At 37.2% G+C, this 18257-nt stretch overlaps 1 protein-coding gene across 1 annotated transcript in view; it reads left to right on the forward strand.

Moving 5' to 3' along the window:
- Positions 1-18257, forward strand: part of LOC120221383 (eukaryotic translation initiation factor 4 gamma 3-like) — a 211283-nt gene that overhangs the window by 179741 nt on the left and 13285 nt on the right. The window contains exons 7-10 of the mRNA XM_039218750.1: positions 3066-3245; positions 3829-3943; positions 13426-13523; positions 15533-15655. Coding sequence (XP_039074681.1) covers positions 3066-3245; positions 3829-3943; positions 13426-13523; positions 15533-15655 — 516 coding nt within the window. The remainder of the gene's footprint in view (positions 1-3065; positions 3246-3828; positions 3944-13425; positions 13524-15532; positions 15656-18257) is intronic.

An 18257-nucleotide genomic window follows, 5' to 3' on the forward strand; every position in this document is an offset into this window, starting at 1 on the left:
GGGAGTGTTAATAGTACCTGCCTTAGAGGTTTGTTGTGAGAATAATTTAATTAATATGCAAAAAGTTTAGAGGTTCCTGGTAGGTAGTAAGCGCTATTTAAATTTTCACTCTTACTTAGTGTGCACATATGAATATATTTTTCTACGTTGATTCAAAGCTGAAATCTTAGTTTATAAAAAATTGCATGTCTACATAACCATAAATTTTGTGTTTTATTGAGTTCAGCTGTACAGTAACCTTAGCAGTATTACCAGAAACACTTATTCGTTTCTCTTTTAAAACCACTGAAGAAAATAGTCTCCATGCTATTCAGAATTCTCCTTGAATAAACTATAATTGCAGTTATTCTAAATAGGCTGGTTAAAACCCCAAGCAGAGGAGTTGGAAAAGAGTGCCAAGGAAAGGACTCACATACAGTAAACTGTTGCATTTGTGGGGAAACTGACCATATCTGCTTTTCTGGCTCTGCACAAGTTAATAGCACTGTGTCTCTTCAGGCAGTAAAGACTTGGACAACATTTGATGATAATATAGCCACAGTAGATAATTACCTGTTCTGTTTGATACTGTCCTTGTCTTGGCTGCCCTCTAGAGTTGGTGGAAAAGGATCTTACAGGAGTAAGATTTCTATTACATACAATATCTAGTAATGCTCAATCAGTTGAGTAAATGAATGACTATTCTCTCCTTGAGACCTATAATAGTTCTGTGGCCCCTGATAAGATTATCTAAGTTATAAAAATGCTTAAGTTCACTTCTAAAATGTGTTTATAGCTCACATACATTGATGAGTAATAGATTCTACCTGCTGTGTAATTAAGAGAAGTGAAGTGAAGTCTTTGGTGGAAAGTTTACTAGTTCAGGGCTCTTGGTTGAAGTCAACAGAAATTCTTGTGTCTGTTACCAAAACTGTGTCGGTGGAGATAACTAGAAGGCTTGCTATTGGTGTGGCCCAGCCCAGTTTCCTCTATTACCAACTAGTTTGCTTCTTGTACTTTCTTCTCATCTCCATCAGCTACTCTCTGTGGCCTCCCCCATTGACTCCATTCTCCTGCTGTACTGTCTGTTGCTTTTCTGTGACTTAATCTCTTTAGGGCTTTCTTTGTCCTGGGTTATAAAGGCCAAATGGGGATGAGCCTTGGGTGCTGGATTCTAATTCTTCCAGTTGAGCACAAGATGAAAAGTTATTTCTTCTATCACATTTGGGTAGCCTGATGCTTAAGAGTAAGATAGGATATGACTTGAGTGGGCCCAAAGGTCAAAGCTCACCTTGCCTTTATTTGGGCCAATAGAAATACTCCTATCTGGAATTGTGAGACAAATCAGGAGATTTTGGAGCTAGACCACATTTTAAGAATAGCTTCAGATTTCCCCATTTTAAAGCTTTAAGTGGCCTCTTATATGCTGTGTTAGTTGAGAAAAGCAGGTTTCTGGCCTGAAGGGTCTGATAAATTTTGAAGAGCCTAATTATTTCTTAGGACTTTTGTAAACTTTTTTTTTTTAATTAGCTTATTTATTTTGAGAGAGAGTGAGCAAGTAGGGAAGGGGCAGAGAGAGAGGGAAAGAGAGAGAATCCCAAGTAGGCTCCTTGCTGTCAGCACATAGACCAATGCGGGGCTCGGTCTCACCAACCATAAAATCAATAAGAGTAGGATGCTTACTTAACCAACTGAGCCACCCAGTCGCCCCTGTAGAATTTAAAATAATGAATGGCTCTTTATTATTACCTCTGTTCTCCATTAAAAATGGAAAGTGGATCATTAAGAAGCTAAATAACTAATGCCAAATTACATAATGTGTGTTTGTAGAGCCAACAGTAGGAATCAGTAGTGCCAACTGTACTTGTGCTACTAAGCAGACATCCTCTCAAACTGTTATAACTTGTGGCTACTATTAGAATACTTTTGCCACTGGATTTATTTTCAATTAAATGTGATTTGAATCTTCAATTCCTGCGTCCTTGAATTCTCAAGTAGAGAATTGTCATTCTGATTTTCTAATCTTCCTTCTTCTCCTGTTATTACTAAATACCAAGATATTTTTGTTGAGCTGCATGCTATGTCCTACCCCTTCCTACTGATCTATAAGCTTTTCCATTGGCTTTCTTTCTGTTTCCTGCTGCTTTCTTGCTTCATAATTGAAGGGAGGATTCAGACCCATCCAGGTAACAACTACTGGTTCTGCATGGCCTCTTTATTACTCTATTCCCTTATTATTATTACAATGAGACAATTACAGTTGATTGCTGATGAATACACATGAATTCATGGTGGGAATTTACAATTGGTATATTGTTTTCAAGGCTTTTAAGCCTGCAGTGAGAACCATAAATAACCACAGCTACTGGCTGCCATTTGATAAATTTGAGTTCTGTTCCTTCCAGACCATTCTTAAGTCTGTCTAGATTTTCTACTTTCATTGCAAAAACTATTCAATAAAGTAAAACTGGGTTCAGTTTAATATGGGTTGCCACTTTTTAGGAAGGAAGGCCATTCCCATCATGTGACAATCAGCACATGACTACCCTATAGGTAGTTTTAATTTAACTTGACTGAGATGAAAATATTTATATCCAGGTTGATTTCTTGTTCTTCCAAATATTTTATAAATTACTTGAATGGTAGTTTTTAGGGGACTGCTTTTAATTTTTAGTAAGTTGATTATGAGCCACCTACTCTTAATGAAATAATCAGTACTTGTATATAGTAGAACAAGTTTTAGAGAGACAGAAGCTTTTCTTATGTTTTATCACAGAGTTAAAAAATTAATAATTATGGTATAGAATTTTTAGTTTAAATTAGCTGAGATTTCATTTTAAAAGTGAGACCGCCCTATTTTCACACGTGTGACAGCACTGATCAAAACTTGACTTGGTGTGCCTAGTGTTGGATATGTTTTGTGATCCCAGCCATAGGCAGTTTGTCTCTTTTCATGTATATCGTATTTCCAATTCAAGTTGATAACCTTTTTATTAGTGGAAAAAAGGAGAAAGCTCAAGATAGTAAAATTTACATGTTTCTCTTTGTAAAAAATATATATGAATATTTTTTTCTCCCCTCCTCAGTTTTTTCAGAGGCCTCAGATACAGCCTCCTAGAGCTACCATCCCGAACAGCAGTCCTTCCATTCGTCCTGGTGCACAGACACCCACTGCAGTGTATCAGGCCAATCAGCACATCATGATGGTTAACCATCTGCCCATGCCGTACCCAGTGCCCCAGGGTCCTCAGTACTGTATCCCACAGGTAAAGTATCTCCCCGGTCTGTGTGGTCCAGCGCTAGAGTGAGGATTAACTCAAATTCTCATCAGAAGAAGCGGGTAGAGGGGTGATAGCAATGGTTTTTAGTAATATGTGAACTTTCTTGTTGGTTATAAGTCTAGCCATTTTGTCATTTTCCATAGTATTGTAACAAGATATTTCTATGTTTCTTTTCTTAAGTTTTTCTAAGATGTTAGAGAAATTATTTTTATCTCCTGGCTTTCCCCCCCGTCCCTTCCTCATATCCAGCTTCTCTAAAATAGACTCAGTAATTACACTGTTCCTATGATATCATTCAATTCCATTGAAAGCTACCATCCTGAAATAATTTTACAGTGAGCTGATGTCTGTCTGTGTACTGATTTGTTGTATGGTTTTACCTAATGCATTTACTTCTTCATCCTCACTGCATCTTGATGGCAAGCAAGCATTTTTTTAAATGTATTTAACCAAGTGTTTTCACCTTATTTAAGTAATTCTCTTATATATACACACACATATATGAAAATTTTTTTATAGTAAGCTACCTTCATGTTATTTATAAATGTCTTTAATTTCTCTTTTCTAGTACCGTCATAGTGGCCCTCCTTATGTTGGGCCCCCACAACAATATCCAGTTCAACCACCAGGGCCAGGGCCTTTTTACCCTGGACCAGGACCTGGGGACTTCCCCAATGCTTATGGTAAGTAAGTATGTATGAAATATTGAGCAATTTCTGCTAGTTTTTTGTGTTTACTTCATTTTGTTGTTCTGCTAATCAGTTTAGGCATTGAGGTTTAGTGTTGTAAAGAATTTTGAAATAAAATGTTGCAAACAGTTCTGACCTGAAAGCTTTTTAGAGAGTGGCTTACAAGAAAATAGTATTTCAGAAATATATTTACTTAATGACATCTTCTGAAAGGGCTAGTAATTCTGTTGCAAAGAACTCATGTCTCAAGGTTCTGATATCTTCAACCAAATCATCATTACCTGGATTGTTACTAGATTTTTGCTGATAGAATAAATATACAGTTGACCCTTGAACGACACAGATTTGGACTGCATGGATTCACTTATACATGGATTTTCTTTTCAGTAAATACAGTATAGTGTTGTAAGTGTATTTTTCTTCCCTATGATTTTCTTAATAACTTTTTTTTTTGAGCTTTTTTGTTAAGACTGTATGTACAAAATATGTGTTAATCAGCTGTTAACTTTATTGATAAGGCTTCTAATCAGCACAGGCTATTAGATAAAATTTTGGAAATTCCAAACTTACACATGGACATTGGCCTGTGTGCAAGGGGTCAAAGGGTACCCCTTACTTGTGCATTGTTCAAGGGGCAACTATACCTTATGTCTTTCCTATGATTTCTTTATCTCCAATCATTTATTACCATTTACCAAAGCCTTTGTTAAGGTTTTTCTACTAGAATGTACTATCCACAAAGGCAGGAAATTTTATTCTTTCGTTCACTTCTATATCCCTAGCACCTAGAGCAATGACTAGTAAGCAGTTGGGAGTGGGATGACTGAGTAGAATTAGTATCCCCATGATTCCATTTCTGCAAAATTGTGATATGATCTGTGTCATAGGAAGATTTTGAGGATTAGCGAAGTGAAAATGCCTTGAAAAATCACAAATGTTTTTAATGTACGAAATAAGTGCCATGTTTGTACTTTGTAAGCCAGTACTAAGGTAAAGAGTAATGAAAATGACATATTATTCAATAAACTTCTACCACTTGCCAAATTTGCTTTATTATATAGAAATTGAATTCTAAGGGGTAAAATCAGCAAATACTAGAAAAATTAAGCTTTAGGTTTCAATAAGCACTGATCTTTTCTGCTATCAGAAAGGACATATTAAAATTTTAGCTTGTTCTTTTGAGAGTAATCTATTATAAACATGTGTCTAGTAACCAGTTTCCTAACATTGGGATTTAGTGTCTCAGTTAAAAACCTTTACAACAGAATTAACTGGTATTAGAATAGCCCAAAAAAAGTTTCCTTTAGGTTTTGAGGTGAAATAGACAAAGGAACCAAGTGTTAACCTGGGTTTACTTCTTTTAGAAAAGAGAAAACCTTTCTGTTACCTGGGTTACTGCTGCTTGTGAACTGCCCTTTCAAAATGATACATTTTATAATTGCATTAAATGTCTCAAGTATGTATATATAAAACACAGCTTTATTGAAATTGTATTTTTACTAAGAAATATTGATATTTTCCAAACAACATGTACTGCATACATGTGTTGTTTTTGTTTTAATTAGGCTCCATGCCCATTGTGGGGCTTGAGTTTATGACCCTGAGATTAAGAATTCTATATTCTACCTATGGAGCCAGCCAGGCACTCCCATATATGTTTTTTAAAGTAAAATAATACTTGTGCATCACCAGCTCTGACATAGAATGTTGCCAGGACTGACTATTGAAGCGTTCCTTGTTTGCCCCTTCAATTTCGTTTGAACTTGCAGTTTTCAGACCACCTCAGTGCCTTGGTATTGGCACTTATTCTATAAATTTAAATCCAGTTAAGATTATTTAGAGGCGCCTGGGTGACTTAATTAAATGTCTTGAGTTCAGCTCAGATCATGATCTCACGGTTCAAGAGTTCAAGTCCCATGTGGGGCTCTGTGCTGACAGCTCAGAGCCTGGAGCCTGCTTTGGATTCTGTGTCTTCCTCTCTCTCTGCCCCTCCCCTGCTCTAGCTCTGTCTCTGTCTCAAACATAAATAGAACATTAAAATTTTTTTATAAACATAAAAATAAATAATAATTACTTTTTTTTCATTTTTATGTATGGGGGGGCAGAGAGAGTGGGATAGAGAGATTCTTTTTTTTTTTTTTTTTTTTTTTAAATATTTTTATTTATTTCTAGGAGAGAGAGAGACAGCGTGAGCAGGGGAGGGTCAGAGAGAGAGTGAGACACAGACTCTGAAATAGGCTCCAGGCTCTTAGCTGGCAGTCAGCACAGAGCCCGATGCGGGGCTCGAACCCACGAACCGCAAGATCATGACCTAAGTGAAAGTCGGACGCTTAACCGACTAAGCCACCCAGGCGCCCCTGGGGTAGAGAGATTCTTAAACAGGCTCTGTACCATCGGTGCAGAGCCAGATTCAGGGCTTGATCCCGTGAACTGTGAGATCATGACCTGAGCTAGAATCAAGAGCCAGATGCCTAACCAACTGATCCACCAAGGTGTCCTAAATAAAATTATTTTTAAGTGTAAAATTGGGGGTACCTAGGTGGTTCAGTCGGTTAAGCGTCGGACTTCGGCTCAGGTCATGATCTCACGGTTCGTGGGTTTGAGCCCCGCATCGGGTTCTGTGCTGACAGCTCAGAGCCTGGAGCCTGTTTCAGATTCTGTGTCTCCCTCTCTCTATGCCCCTCCCCGCCTCAAGCTCTGTCTCTCTCTGTCTCAAAAATAAACATTAAAAAAAAAAAAAAAAAAAGTAAAATTGGCTGTTGATATTATCTAGAATTTATTGAATAGAAAACTGTAAGGTGACATGGTCTGTCAGAGTAAACATGCTAAAATCCACAGAATTTTCTTTTAATCCCATGTTGCAAAGGGAGTGCAATTTTATCTTCTAATTTATAAAATCATTTTGGAAGATGTCTCACTAAATTCTACCCTAGAGGTGCCTGGGTGACTCAGTTGATTGAGCGTCCAGCTGTTGATTTCAGCTCAGGTCATGATCCAAGGATGGTGGAATCGCACTCCATGTTGGGCGCTGCACTGAGCATTGAGCCTGCTTGGGATTCTGTCTGTCCCTCCCTCCCCCACCCTCCTGTCCTCCCTCTCCCCCTTGCCCCTCTGCCATGCTCTCCCTCTCTGTCTCTCTCTAAAAAAGAAATAATTAAATGAATTCTAATCTGTTTATTTACAAATTATATAAATGGCCTTTTGACTCAGAAAAGGTTATTAAAATTCTATTATAAACCTGTGCCGGCCTTCTTTATTGTTCTTAATGCCACTACAGTATGTATAGAAACAATATAGATGAGTTTATAAATAGGGAAGTATTTCGCTGATTTGTATATACAATATTGTAACATATTTGGCTTTATTTATTTCTATTACATACAAACCATATTTGTTTATTTGCACAAAAAGCAGGATATTAAGGGGCAGTTGTATCTCAGATATTGTTGATGTCTGCTCCCTTTGTTAGATATTTTTTCTTCCTGGGGAAATTCTTAGGCAGATTCAATATCTATCAAGTAGGCAATTTGTCATCTAGATCAAAAGCACTGTTTCCCTAGTTTCCTTAAGATGAAAAAAAAATCTGAAAATAATTTTTCATTATGAAAGTAACCAAATTAGTGATGAAAGATAGAAATATAAAATGTATAAAGTTAAAATAGCCAATTTTTCTCCCTACTTCTCTCCCTTAAAAAATAATGATTTAATAGACCAATATATACTTTTTCCATTTAAATGATTTTTAATACAAATGGACACATAAAATTTATAATGTTCTAAAACTTCTAGTCTCCCCCGCCACACACACACATCTCACAATATATTCATGGACATCTTTCCATTTTATTATCTATAGAATTTCAAGCTACATAGTTTTCCAGTTTAGGAATGAATCAAAATTTATAATCCAGTCCTCTATTGATAGGAGGTTTAGATTATCTTCATTATTTTGGCAGATATTTTAGTTGTAAAGACTCACTAGTTAATATGCTTTTCGATCAGACTTAAAAGTCCTGATCCAGCAGTTCCCATCAATTCTAGGTTCTTCAGGTCTACCACCTTGGGGCAGCTGTTTGACCTGATCGTCTAGAAGCCATAAACACCCCCCTTCCTATTTTCTTTACTTGGAATCTTCTCTTGGATCCTCTGATCCTGATGTCCTCCCTTTATTCTTTTTCCTCCTCTGTTCTGTCCTTGGGTTCAGGTTAAAAGGGAGTATAGAAGGGTGCCTGGGTGGCTCAGTTAAGTGTCTGACTTTTGCTTTTAGCTCAGGTCATGATTTCTGGGTTTGTGGGATTGAGCCCTGTGTCAGAACAGAGCCCGCTTGGGATTCTCTCTCTCCTCTCTCTGCCCCTCCCCCACTCTTGCTCTCTCAAAATAAACCTTAAAAAAAAAAAAAAACCTAACAAATCTAAATCCAGTGAATTTAAATTATGCAGAATTATCCACATGGGCTTATGTGACTAACACAATTTTCAAAAATTTTCAAAAATTTCAAAAATTTTCAAAAAGAATTGGGACACCTGGGTGAATCTGTCAGTTAAGTGTCTAACTCTTGATTTCAGCTCAGATAATGATCTCACGATTCCTAAGTTTGAGCCCTGCATTGGGCTCCAGGCTGGCAGTGCAGAACCTGCTTGGGATTCTCTCTCTCTCACTCCCTCTCTATCCCACCCATGCTCTTCTCTGTCACTCTAAATTAATAAATAAATAAACTTAAAAACAGCAAGTATAGGGATCGGAGCCTAGTTCTCTGTACTGAAGCACAGCAGTCCTGTCTTCTAGGACAGAAGCCCTTCCTCTGGCTACACTGGTGAGTCAGTCTGTTTTGCAGAATTCTTAGTTCTTAGTCCTTAGCTTTTAGTTTATTCTAGTACACTAATGTTTCACTCCTCTGTTCCGTTTAAATCTTGAACAGTGATTCTCAAAGATTATTTTTACCTTCCCTGAAGTTAAATAATCAAGATCATTAAATTCTAATTCTTGCAGTGTTTTTACAGTGTTATGAAAAAATAACTGAGTAGTATTTGCTCAATGTCATTTTTCAGTTTTTTTCAAATATTTCAATGCCTGGTATATCAGGAAAATACCTCAGGAAGACTAAAATTATTTCCAGGCCAACACTGTGGGTGATGGCCCAAGATGTAAAAAATTTGGTTTGGGAACAAAGAGGTGTGGTTAGCAGTGACAGTGATACTGAAAAAGAAAAGAAAAGAAAAAGATTGAGAATTTACCTGGTAAAAGGTCCCATTCTCCTGTGCTTCAAACCAGCATACTTTCCTTTTTTCTTACTGTACCATATGATTTCTCCCCTCCCCCTTTCGTTTTCATTCTACTCTTTTCCTGAGCTCTGTGGTGATTGGATATGATATTTAGTTCCTAAAAGCTAAGGAATTCATTCATTGTTCTCCATGGTGTGTAGAGCTGGGAAACTTTCTGGCATCTTAGGTTGAATTTTATTGTGTTTGTGGAGTGTTGATTGTTGATGTGGTTGTATAACGACATTATTATTCTGAGATATTACAGGATAAATTGATTTTTATTTGCCAACCTGCATATTTAGCCACTATGTTTATCTTTGTTCCTTTGGAAAATTCAAAGTTTTGAAAGGTTTTTGGAAGATGTGCAATGTATATATAAGACAGTGTACTAGGTGGGGGCACCTGGGCTAAGGGAGTGGCTGGATAATGGCTCCGACTCTTGATTTCAGCTTCTCATAATCTAAAGGGGTTCCAACTCATGGGGTTCTCATGAGTTGGAACCCCAAGCATTGGGCTCCACACTGATAGTGCAGACCTCCTTAGGATTCTCTCTCTCTCTCTCTCTCTCTCTCTCTCTCTCTGCCACTCCCATACATACACAGTCTCTCTCAAAATAAATAAACTTAAAAAAAAAAAAAAAAAGATGGGCCACCTGGGTGACTCAGTTAAGCCTCTGACTCATGATTTCGGCTTAGGTCATGATCTTGCAGTTTGTGAGTTTGAGTCCCATATTGGGCTCTGCACTGGTGGTGTGGATCCGGTTTCAGATTCTCTCTGTCACCCCCTTGTTTGTCCTCTTTCTCTCCCTCTCAAATAAATAAACTTAAAAAATTTTTAAGAACGGTAACATGCTAAGTATTTTTTAGAATGTAGATGTTGAGATACTCTTCTGCCTTTGAGGATTGTACAGTGCACTTATTTGATATTTGTGCTTAGGGTTTTACCAATGGGAAGAAATGTAAATGCTGACTAGACAGACTAGTGGTTTCCAGGTTTTTCAATGTCTTGGTCAAATAAAATTTTAAAAAAGTAAAGTAAAATAGAGGAAGAAACTTAAGTGACTATTAGATTTTTACTTTTCCCAGTAAGAGTTGCAAAGAAAACTGCTCTTTAATGTCAGTATCAGTTCATATAATAGGAAGGCTGTTTTAAAAACAAAGAAGACTGAAATAATTTCAAAGTAGTAACAGCCCTTTCCAAAATGTCAAATTGGCAAGCCTATAACTGTGTCACTGTGTGTGTTATTATCATAATGTGATTATTTGTGTAACTTTTGCCATATATCATTGATACACTTTGTATAGACTAGGTTTTGGAGAACCACTGGTCGAGAACAGGGATCAGGAAAAAATATCAGCCCTTTTTCTATAAAGGGCAATATTGTAGGTTTTGCAGGCCATTTAGTCTCTGTTAAAACTACTGAACTCTTGCCATTTTATTTATTTATTCATTGATTGATTGATAGATAAGGTTTATTTATTTTAAGAGAGAACAGGGGAGAGGCAGAGAGAGAGAGAGAGAGACAGAATCCCAAGCATGCTCCACGCCATCAGCGAGGAGTCAGATTTGGGGCTCAAACTCAATAACCATGAGATCAGGACCTGAGCTGAGGTCAAGAATCTGATGCTGAATGGCTGAGCCATCCAGGTGCCCCAGCTCTTGTCATTTTAGTTAGAAAGCAGCCATAGATAATAGATAAAATACTGTTTGTGAGTGACTTCCAAAAAAAGTTTATTTACAAAATAAATGGCATTGCACTGGATTTAGCTTCTTGGTGTTATTGCCATACCCCTGATGTAGATAGACATGCTACATTCCATGCATGAAACATTCAGGGACATTGAGTAACAGGCCGAGTTGATAAATGGTATGTAAAAGTACTCACATTTTTTATTTTTTTAAAGAATATTTATTTTTGAGAGAGAGAAAGAGAAAAGGAGACTGAGAATCCCAAGCAGGCTCTTCGCTATGAGCACAGAGCCCAATTCAGGGCTCACACTCACCAATCGTCAGATCGTGACCTGAGCTGAAATCATGAGTCTGACACTTAACTGAGCCACCTAGGTGCCCCTTAAAATAACTGTGTGTGTTTTTTTTTTAATGTTTATTTATTGACTTTTGAGACAGCACTCACAGTAAGGGAAGGGGTGAGAGAGAGGGAGACACATAATCTGAAGCAGGCTTCAGGCTTTCAGGCTCTTAGCTATCAGCACAGAGCTCAATGCAGGGCTTGAACTTACAAAGTATGAGATCATGACCTGAGTTGAAGTCAGACACTCAACAAACTGAGCCACCCAGGTGCCCTGAAATAAATGTTTTTAAATGCCTCTGACTATATAAGATGTTGGATTAGTATTTTATAAAAGATAACCATTGTTTGGTAGGGTAGAAGGCCTGCTCTACTGGGGTCCACAGTTGACTTGATATTCTACTAATTGTGTTTAACCCCATAATGAGATATCCTGTGCTACCAGGTTTATTCAGCTGGTATTTATTATATGTGTATTATATGCCAGTCATGTTGACTCAAACCCATTCCATTAGAACAATTTAACATTTGTCTTAAAGGGATGATTCACTTTTTGGATCTTATTTCACTTAGTTTAAAAAATATGGCAAAGTGAGCATATCGTATTGCTTGTCTAGCAGCATTTGAAACCAATTTTAGGGGATTGTTTTCTCTGTTTTAGATTAGTGACATTTTACAGTAGTAAAGAATTGCTTATATAAGCTTGATATTTGAGGGGCACCCAGGTGTCTCAGTCAGTTAAGCATCCACCTTCAGCTCGGGTCATAATCTCGTGGCATGTGAGTTTGAGCCTGGCATCAGGCGTTCTGTTGTCAGCACAGAGCCTGCTTCGGGTCTTTTGTCCCTTCTTTCTTTTCGTCTCTCTCTCTGTCTCTCTCTCAAAAATAAACAAACATAAAAAGAAATAAGGTTGATTTTGAGAACTCAGATTTTACACTACCAGAAAGATGGTTATGGTGTTTTTCCCTTTTCACATTGAATTTATTAAAATCCTAGCCATGCCCCCTGTTTAGATCTTCTCCCTGTTTGATTGAGATCTGCACAGTTCTGGTACTACAAATCATATTGCTTCCAAGAAATTGCCACTTGAAGATTACTGTGATGATGGTGGGGATGGTTTGACGTTGATGTTGACAGCGATAATAGAGATAACGTTTTTTGTTTATTAAAGTACCAAAAAGTTTACCTGTGTTAACTAACTACCTTTATACCTTCATTTTTTTCCCTTCTTGTTATCGTAACTCAATATCAGTGCTACTACCAAAGTCCGGTCTTCTACTTGAGCACTGGATCCCATCACTTACACATTTAAAGTTATTTCTCTAGTTGTTGTTTTCTCCTCTTCTGGCATAATTATTTTCTTTCTCTCTTTCTGCTGGATTAGTCCTTTCAACATATAGGCATATTATTTAATTCATGTCCTAAAAATAAAAACAAAACCTCTTTTTGCTTTTCTTTATAGCAAAAATTTTAAGAAAAGGAGTTATCTATGCTCTACTGTCTTAATTTCCATCTGATTCACTACTGAACTCACCCTAATCAGGAAGCATTCCCCTTACCATTACCCATGTAACTTTTGTCATGGTCATCAGTGAATTATAATTTACTGAATCTTAGTTGACCTCTCAGTGCCAGTTGACGTAGAACTAGTGTCACAGGGACCCACCATTAAGGCTTAGGAAATGTTTCACTCTTGTAGCAGAAAAAAGCCTAACGGTGGTTCTCTGTGGGTTGGGAGAAGAATTAAACCATTCCCAATCTATAAGATGATCAGATATATTCTCATGCCTCTAACTAAATTCACACACAAACATATTCACACAAACCCTTGTTTAAAAATCTCATTGCAGGGAATGGGTGGGTCCACAGAATAGATTTTTAAAAGCAGTGCTATAGTTTAATTAGTTTTTTGAAAGGTAACTCTGATGGCCATCTGCAGGAGTTGGTTATTTAATTGTTTTCATGTTGGATAGTAACAAAAAGATCACTGTTTATGAGTGCTTGGAATCATTCCATGATCACTTTAGTAGACAGTGGGGAATTAGTGGATAGAGATGATTAAGAGGAATGTTTTTGTTACTTTTTTTTTTTTTAACTGGTTGTGTGGAGACATGGTGCCATTAGTAGTCTTATAGTGGTTAACAAAATAACTGAATGCTTCTTCTCATTTTTTTCTAATTCTTTAGGAACGCCTTTTTACCCAAGTCAGCCAGTGTATCAGTCAGCACCAATCATAGTGCCTACGCAGCAGCAGCCCCCTCCAGCCAAGAGAGAGAAAAAAACAGTAAGAGATATTTCTTAATTTTTCCTGTTTTATAATTGAATGCACACTTGCTTGTCAGGTAAGTTTACCCACAGCCATAGTCAGTATTCATCGCAGTTCACAAATGACTGCATTTTTTGTTCTTCCCTTACGTCCTTAACCACTAGACCAAAGGATTTATATGGACTTATACTAGAAGTTGCAAGTAGCATTTGCTTAATATTATTTTTCAGCGTGCACTCAGCTAGATGTGCTAGATGACACCATGCCTTCTTCAGATCTGGGAGGGTTTGTCTGCTAAGATCTTAGTAAGTGGAAGAAGTTTGAGCTCAGTTTTCACATACTGATGATTGTCCTTTAACTTAGTCCTCTTCCGTTCTACATTCAAATATGAACTGACTGGGAGAAATCAGCACGAGAACATGAGCAAAATATTAAGGACAACAAGAAAAATCCTCCCTATTGGAATAGATTTCTTTTTAGTAAGAGCAGAATTTAGAAAATGTAGTCTAAAACTTCTTGTTTTAAAGAAGTTAAGGGGCTTTGCCTCTGTCTAGTAAGGCAGACTCAAGAAAATTAGAGTGCAGTAATATATAATTCATGTTGTAGGACATCCTGTAGAAGAGTGGCTTACAACTTTTACCTATTAGGACACGCAAAATGGAATTCACAAAGATAAGATAGGTGGGAAGGATATCATCACAGTCAATACTCTTTTTTTTTTCCCCACATAGTCAATACTCTTAACAGTGCTCTCATTTAGTAAAATTTAATAAGACTCAAAACTTGGTTCTTTTATTATCAGACACAAATATCTCGTGCACACATCATAATAAACAGGACATTCCAGTGTTTCCAGACACTACAGTTGAGAAAGTATGCTTTGGAAATGCTGAAACAGCATGGTAGATGTTGGACTTGAAGAACACTCAGGATTACACAAACATTATTAAAGAAGAGAATGAAAATGGAAGATATAATAGATGCTACTGCAGAAGAAAATAGAACAATTGAATTAGAACCAATATTTAAAACTGTAGTAGAAACCAGTTTCTTCTGAAAACATAGTTGATGTTAGGAATCTTACTGAAGAACTCCTCAGACAGCTTCCAGATCTGGGTGGTTTTATTTCCTTGATATTTCCAAGAAGCCAGGTCTACCTTGGCTGCTCTCTGGAGGTAATGACAGCAGACAGGGCTTTTATGTCTCAGCACCATCAAGGATGGAAGGCCTGTATCCTGGTGCTCTCTCTCCTTTATAGCACCGTCCCCACTGATATCTGTAAGCCATTAAAAAAGTTAAGAGAACACCACACACATTGTTCTGCATCTTGCATCTTTTCACCTACCAATACCTCTTGATGATCATTCTATATCAGTACATGTAGATCTCTTTCATTGTGTCTACCGTCTGTTTGGTATTTATGGAATAAATTGGAATGTAGCATATTTGGATATGTTTGGAATGTAGCATAATTTTTTAATTACTGTCTTCTTGATCAGCCTTGAGATTGTTTCTGTGCCTTTACTGGAAGAGCCACTGTTACAGTTAGCATTCTTACATGCATATGTAAAGTTATCTGCAACATAAATTCCTATTCCTAATTACTAGGATATGTACATTTTTCATTTTGTTAACCATTTAAGACCCTTAAAACTTCCTTCTACAGAGTAACATATATTTTAAAACAATTTTATTTATGAATCTTATATTAATTTTTGCACATAAAATCAGTCAATTTGTCAGTGCTTATAAGACCGGCATTAATACTTTGCCTTTTTGACCTAGAAATTCTGCGTACTAGATCTCTTTTTAGCTTGTTATTCTAATTTGTTCACGTCGGAACTAATGTCCTAAATTTCTTTGAATGACCCCATATGGTTCTGTGACTGACATAAAGTCAGATGTAGTGATTATCAACTTTCATATTTGGTAGGTTGCCCAGGTTATACCTTTAATACATCGTATACCTGTAAGTATACTACATAGATACCCATCTCTAAATATACCATCTTATTCTGACCTTACAGATAAGAATTCGGGATCCAAACCAGGGAGGGAAAGACATAACGGAGGAGATTATGTCTGGAGGTGGCAGCAGAAATCCCACTCCACCCATAGGTAGACCCACTTCCACACCTACTCCTCCTCAGGTAAGACGGAGTCAGCCGTGAGGGATGACGCTGTGTATTTGTTCACTAACCTCTGGTAGGCTCCTCTTTTTTCTGTAGCTACTTTCTGACTTTTTATGTCCATCAGTTGTCTCAGAGCCTTGAATATCTAAATGATGTCTAAGCAGACATGTTCTTTCTCTTTACAAATTGTTATAACGTCCAGATTTTTATTGTCTCCACATTCAGAGCATTGCTGCTGCCACTCTTCCTAGTGAGCTATTGCATGATACTAAAAGGAGTTGCAATTCCTATGGAAACTTCATCAATAAATGCATATTTCATGTTTCAGTATGGAGCGCTAGGAATTAAATGCTGTGTACTATGTTCATGAAAACTTGAAGGTTGAAATTTAAACATTGTTACTTAACAATATTGTTTAGGGCAAATGCCCGGGTAATTGAGAGCACATGTAGATGTATCTTAGGTATACCTCTTGCCTTTTAGGACACCACAAATAAGCTTTTTGATTGGAGGTTGGCTTCTTTAACTATTTACATAGGTTATTAGAAAATTCTGTCAGTTCAGCACCTTTTTGTTCCTGTTACAGAATGTAGTTATCATGGTCTTCTAAAGTTCACTTTCTTGCTTTTAAAAATCAAGACATTCCAGGAGAAGCTGGAGTTTAAACTGTAAGACAGGCTGGAATTCCCAAATTTGCCAACATTATGATTTCATCACTTGGTCACTTTAAATTTTTTTTTTTTTTTTAAATATTTTATTTATTTCTAGGAGAGAGAGAGACAGCGTGAGCAGGGAAGGGTCAGAGAGAGAGGGAGTCATAGACTGAAACAGGCTCCAGGCTCTGAGCTGGCAGTCAGCACAGAGCCCGACGCAGGGCTCGAACCCATGAACCGCGAGATTATGACCTAAGCGAAAGTCGGACGCTTAACCGACTAAGCCACCCAGGCGCCCCTACTTGGTCACTTTAAATTTTGATAAACCGTTGAGAGGAGTTGAGAGATTTTCAAAGCTTCAGAATACCTGAACGCAGAGCTCTGCATATAAAACAGATAAAATGAAAAATATTGAGTTATGGGAACTGCTTTCTTCCCCCATTTCTGGCTTGATGGTGAAGGTATTCCTCAGGGCCCAGGTTATAAATATGTGATATATGGATAATTAACTATCATTTCAGAATGATAGATCCTTGAGTTGATTATAGTAGCGTAGGTTTAAAAAGTTGTTAAAAATTGATACCACAAATACATGACTGAGTTTAGAGCGCCTTAAAAATTTGTGAATTTATTTAATTTCTTCCCTGGAAGTGAACATGGGAGAGGTAATATTTACATTTTTAAGTTGTGTGCTCAGTTGTGTAGGGGCATACTACAGAAAAACTTGGAATTGGTTGATTAGAACAGTTAAATTTTGGTCTGTATTTTCCCACATTAATTAAAATATTGTCATTTTCAAGCTATATACATGACAACCTTTTGTAGATTTGTGTTCAGTTCTCACCTTGAACATGTTATTAGTATATCCTTGCATTTTAATTCCCTGTGGTTTCATTTCCTTTCAGCTTACCAGCCTTGATATCCTACCCGCTTTTGGTAATCCTTTAGCTACAGAAATCCTTTTGTTTTTATTTTTCATCAGGACCACAGGCCTGAATACAAGTATATGTGTTTGCTTAAACATAAAGGACATTAAATTGCACTTTTAGTTGATAAAGGCCATCAATCTGTAATTATAATTGGTAATACTTTTTGATGTGTCATATTGTCATCGGGCATCAGTTTATTTTATTAGGTAGTTACACTTAAAACCACATTTATTAATCTGTTGTCTTTCCAAATTCATGGAATGAACACATAGCTTTTTACTGGAGACATACATGCCAAAGGCGAAAATGAAATGTCTTAAGAACAACCACATAAGCATGATGATGGCAGCTGACTCTTGGCTTCACTTTTGGAAATATAGTGGTGCTCAAAGAATAGGAGGGGACGGGGCACCTGGGTGGCTCAGTCGGTTAAGTGTCCGACTTCAGCTCAGGTCATGATCTCGCGGTTCGTGGGTTCGAGCCCCGCGTCGGGCTGTGTGCTGACTGCCAGCTCAGAGCCTATAGCCTGTTTCAGATTCTGTATCTCCCTTTCTCTCTGGCCCTTCCCTGCTCACGCTGTCTCTGTCTCTCTCTCTCAGAAATAAATAAAACATTAAAAAAAAAAAAAAAAAGAATAGGAGGGGACATCCCTTGTTAAAGGAGACATTTATTACTTCCTATCAGTTATATTAGGTAAAAATGTTGACCCAATGTTTCAAACAAAGCTCAAAATCTTTATTTTAGTGTAAAAAAAAAATCTGCACATTTTAAATGTTGATGGCTGATTCTAATAAATAGCACTGTGCCAGCCTAAGAAAATCCATTAGGGTTAGCCTAAATCTTGCTAGTTTATAATTGTGGTCTAAATCTAGATAAATCCTGAACCATACTCTAGTTATTAAGACTGCAGGTGAGACAACCCTCTACATGAGAATTTATGACTGAGTAGTCTGTTGCTTTTGACCTTACAATGTGTCTGCTTTGAGCCACAATTGCAGGTGCTATGAATAGCACAGCCTTTCCCTATCCCTTGAGGTC

The sequence above is a fragment of the Hyaena hyaena genome, unplaced genomic scaffold, assembly GCF_003009895.1.
Source record: "Hyaena hyaena isolate Hyena2069 unplaced genomic scaffold, ASM300989v1 scaffold_780, whole genome shotgun sequence".
Lineage (NCBI taxonomy): Eukaryota > Metazoa > Chordata > Mammalia > Carnivora > Hyaenidae > Hyaena > Hyaena hyaena.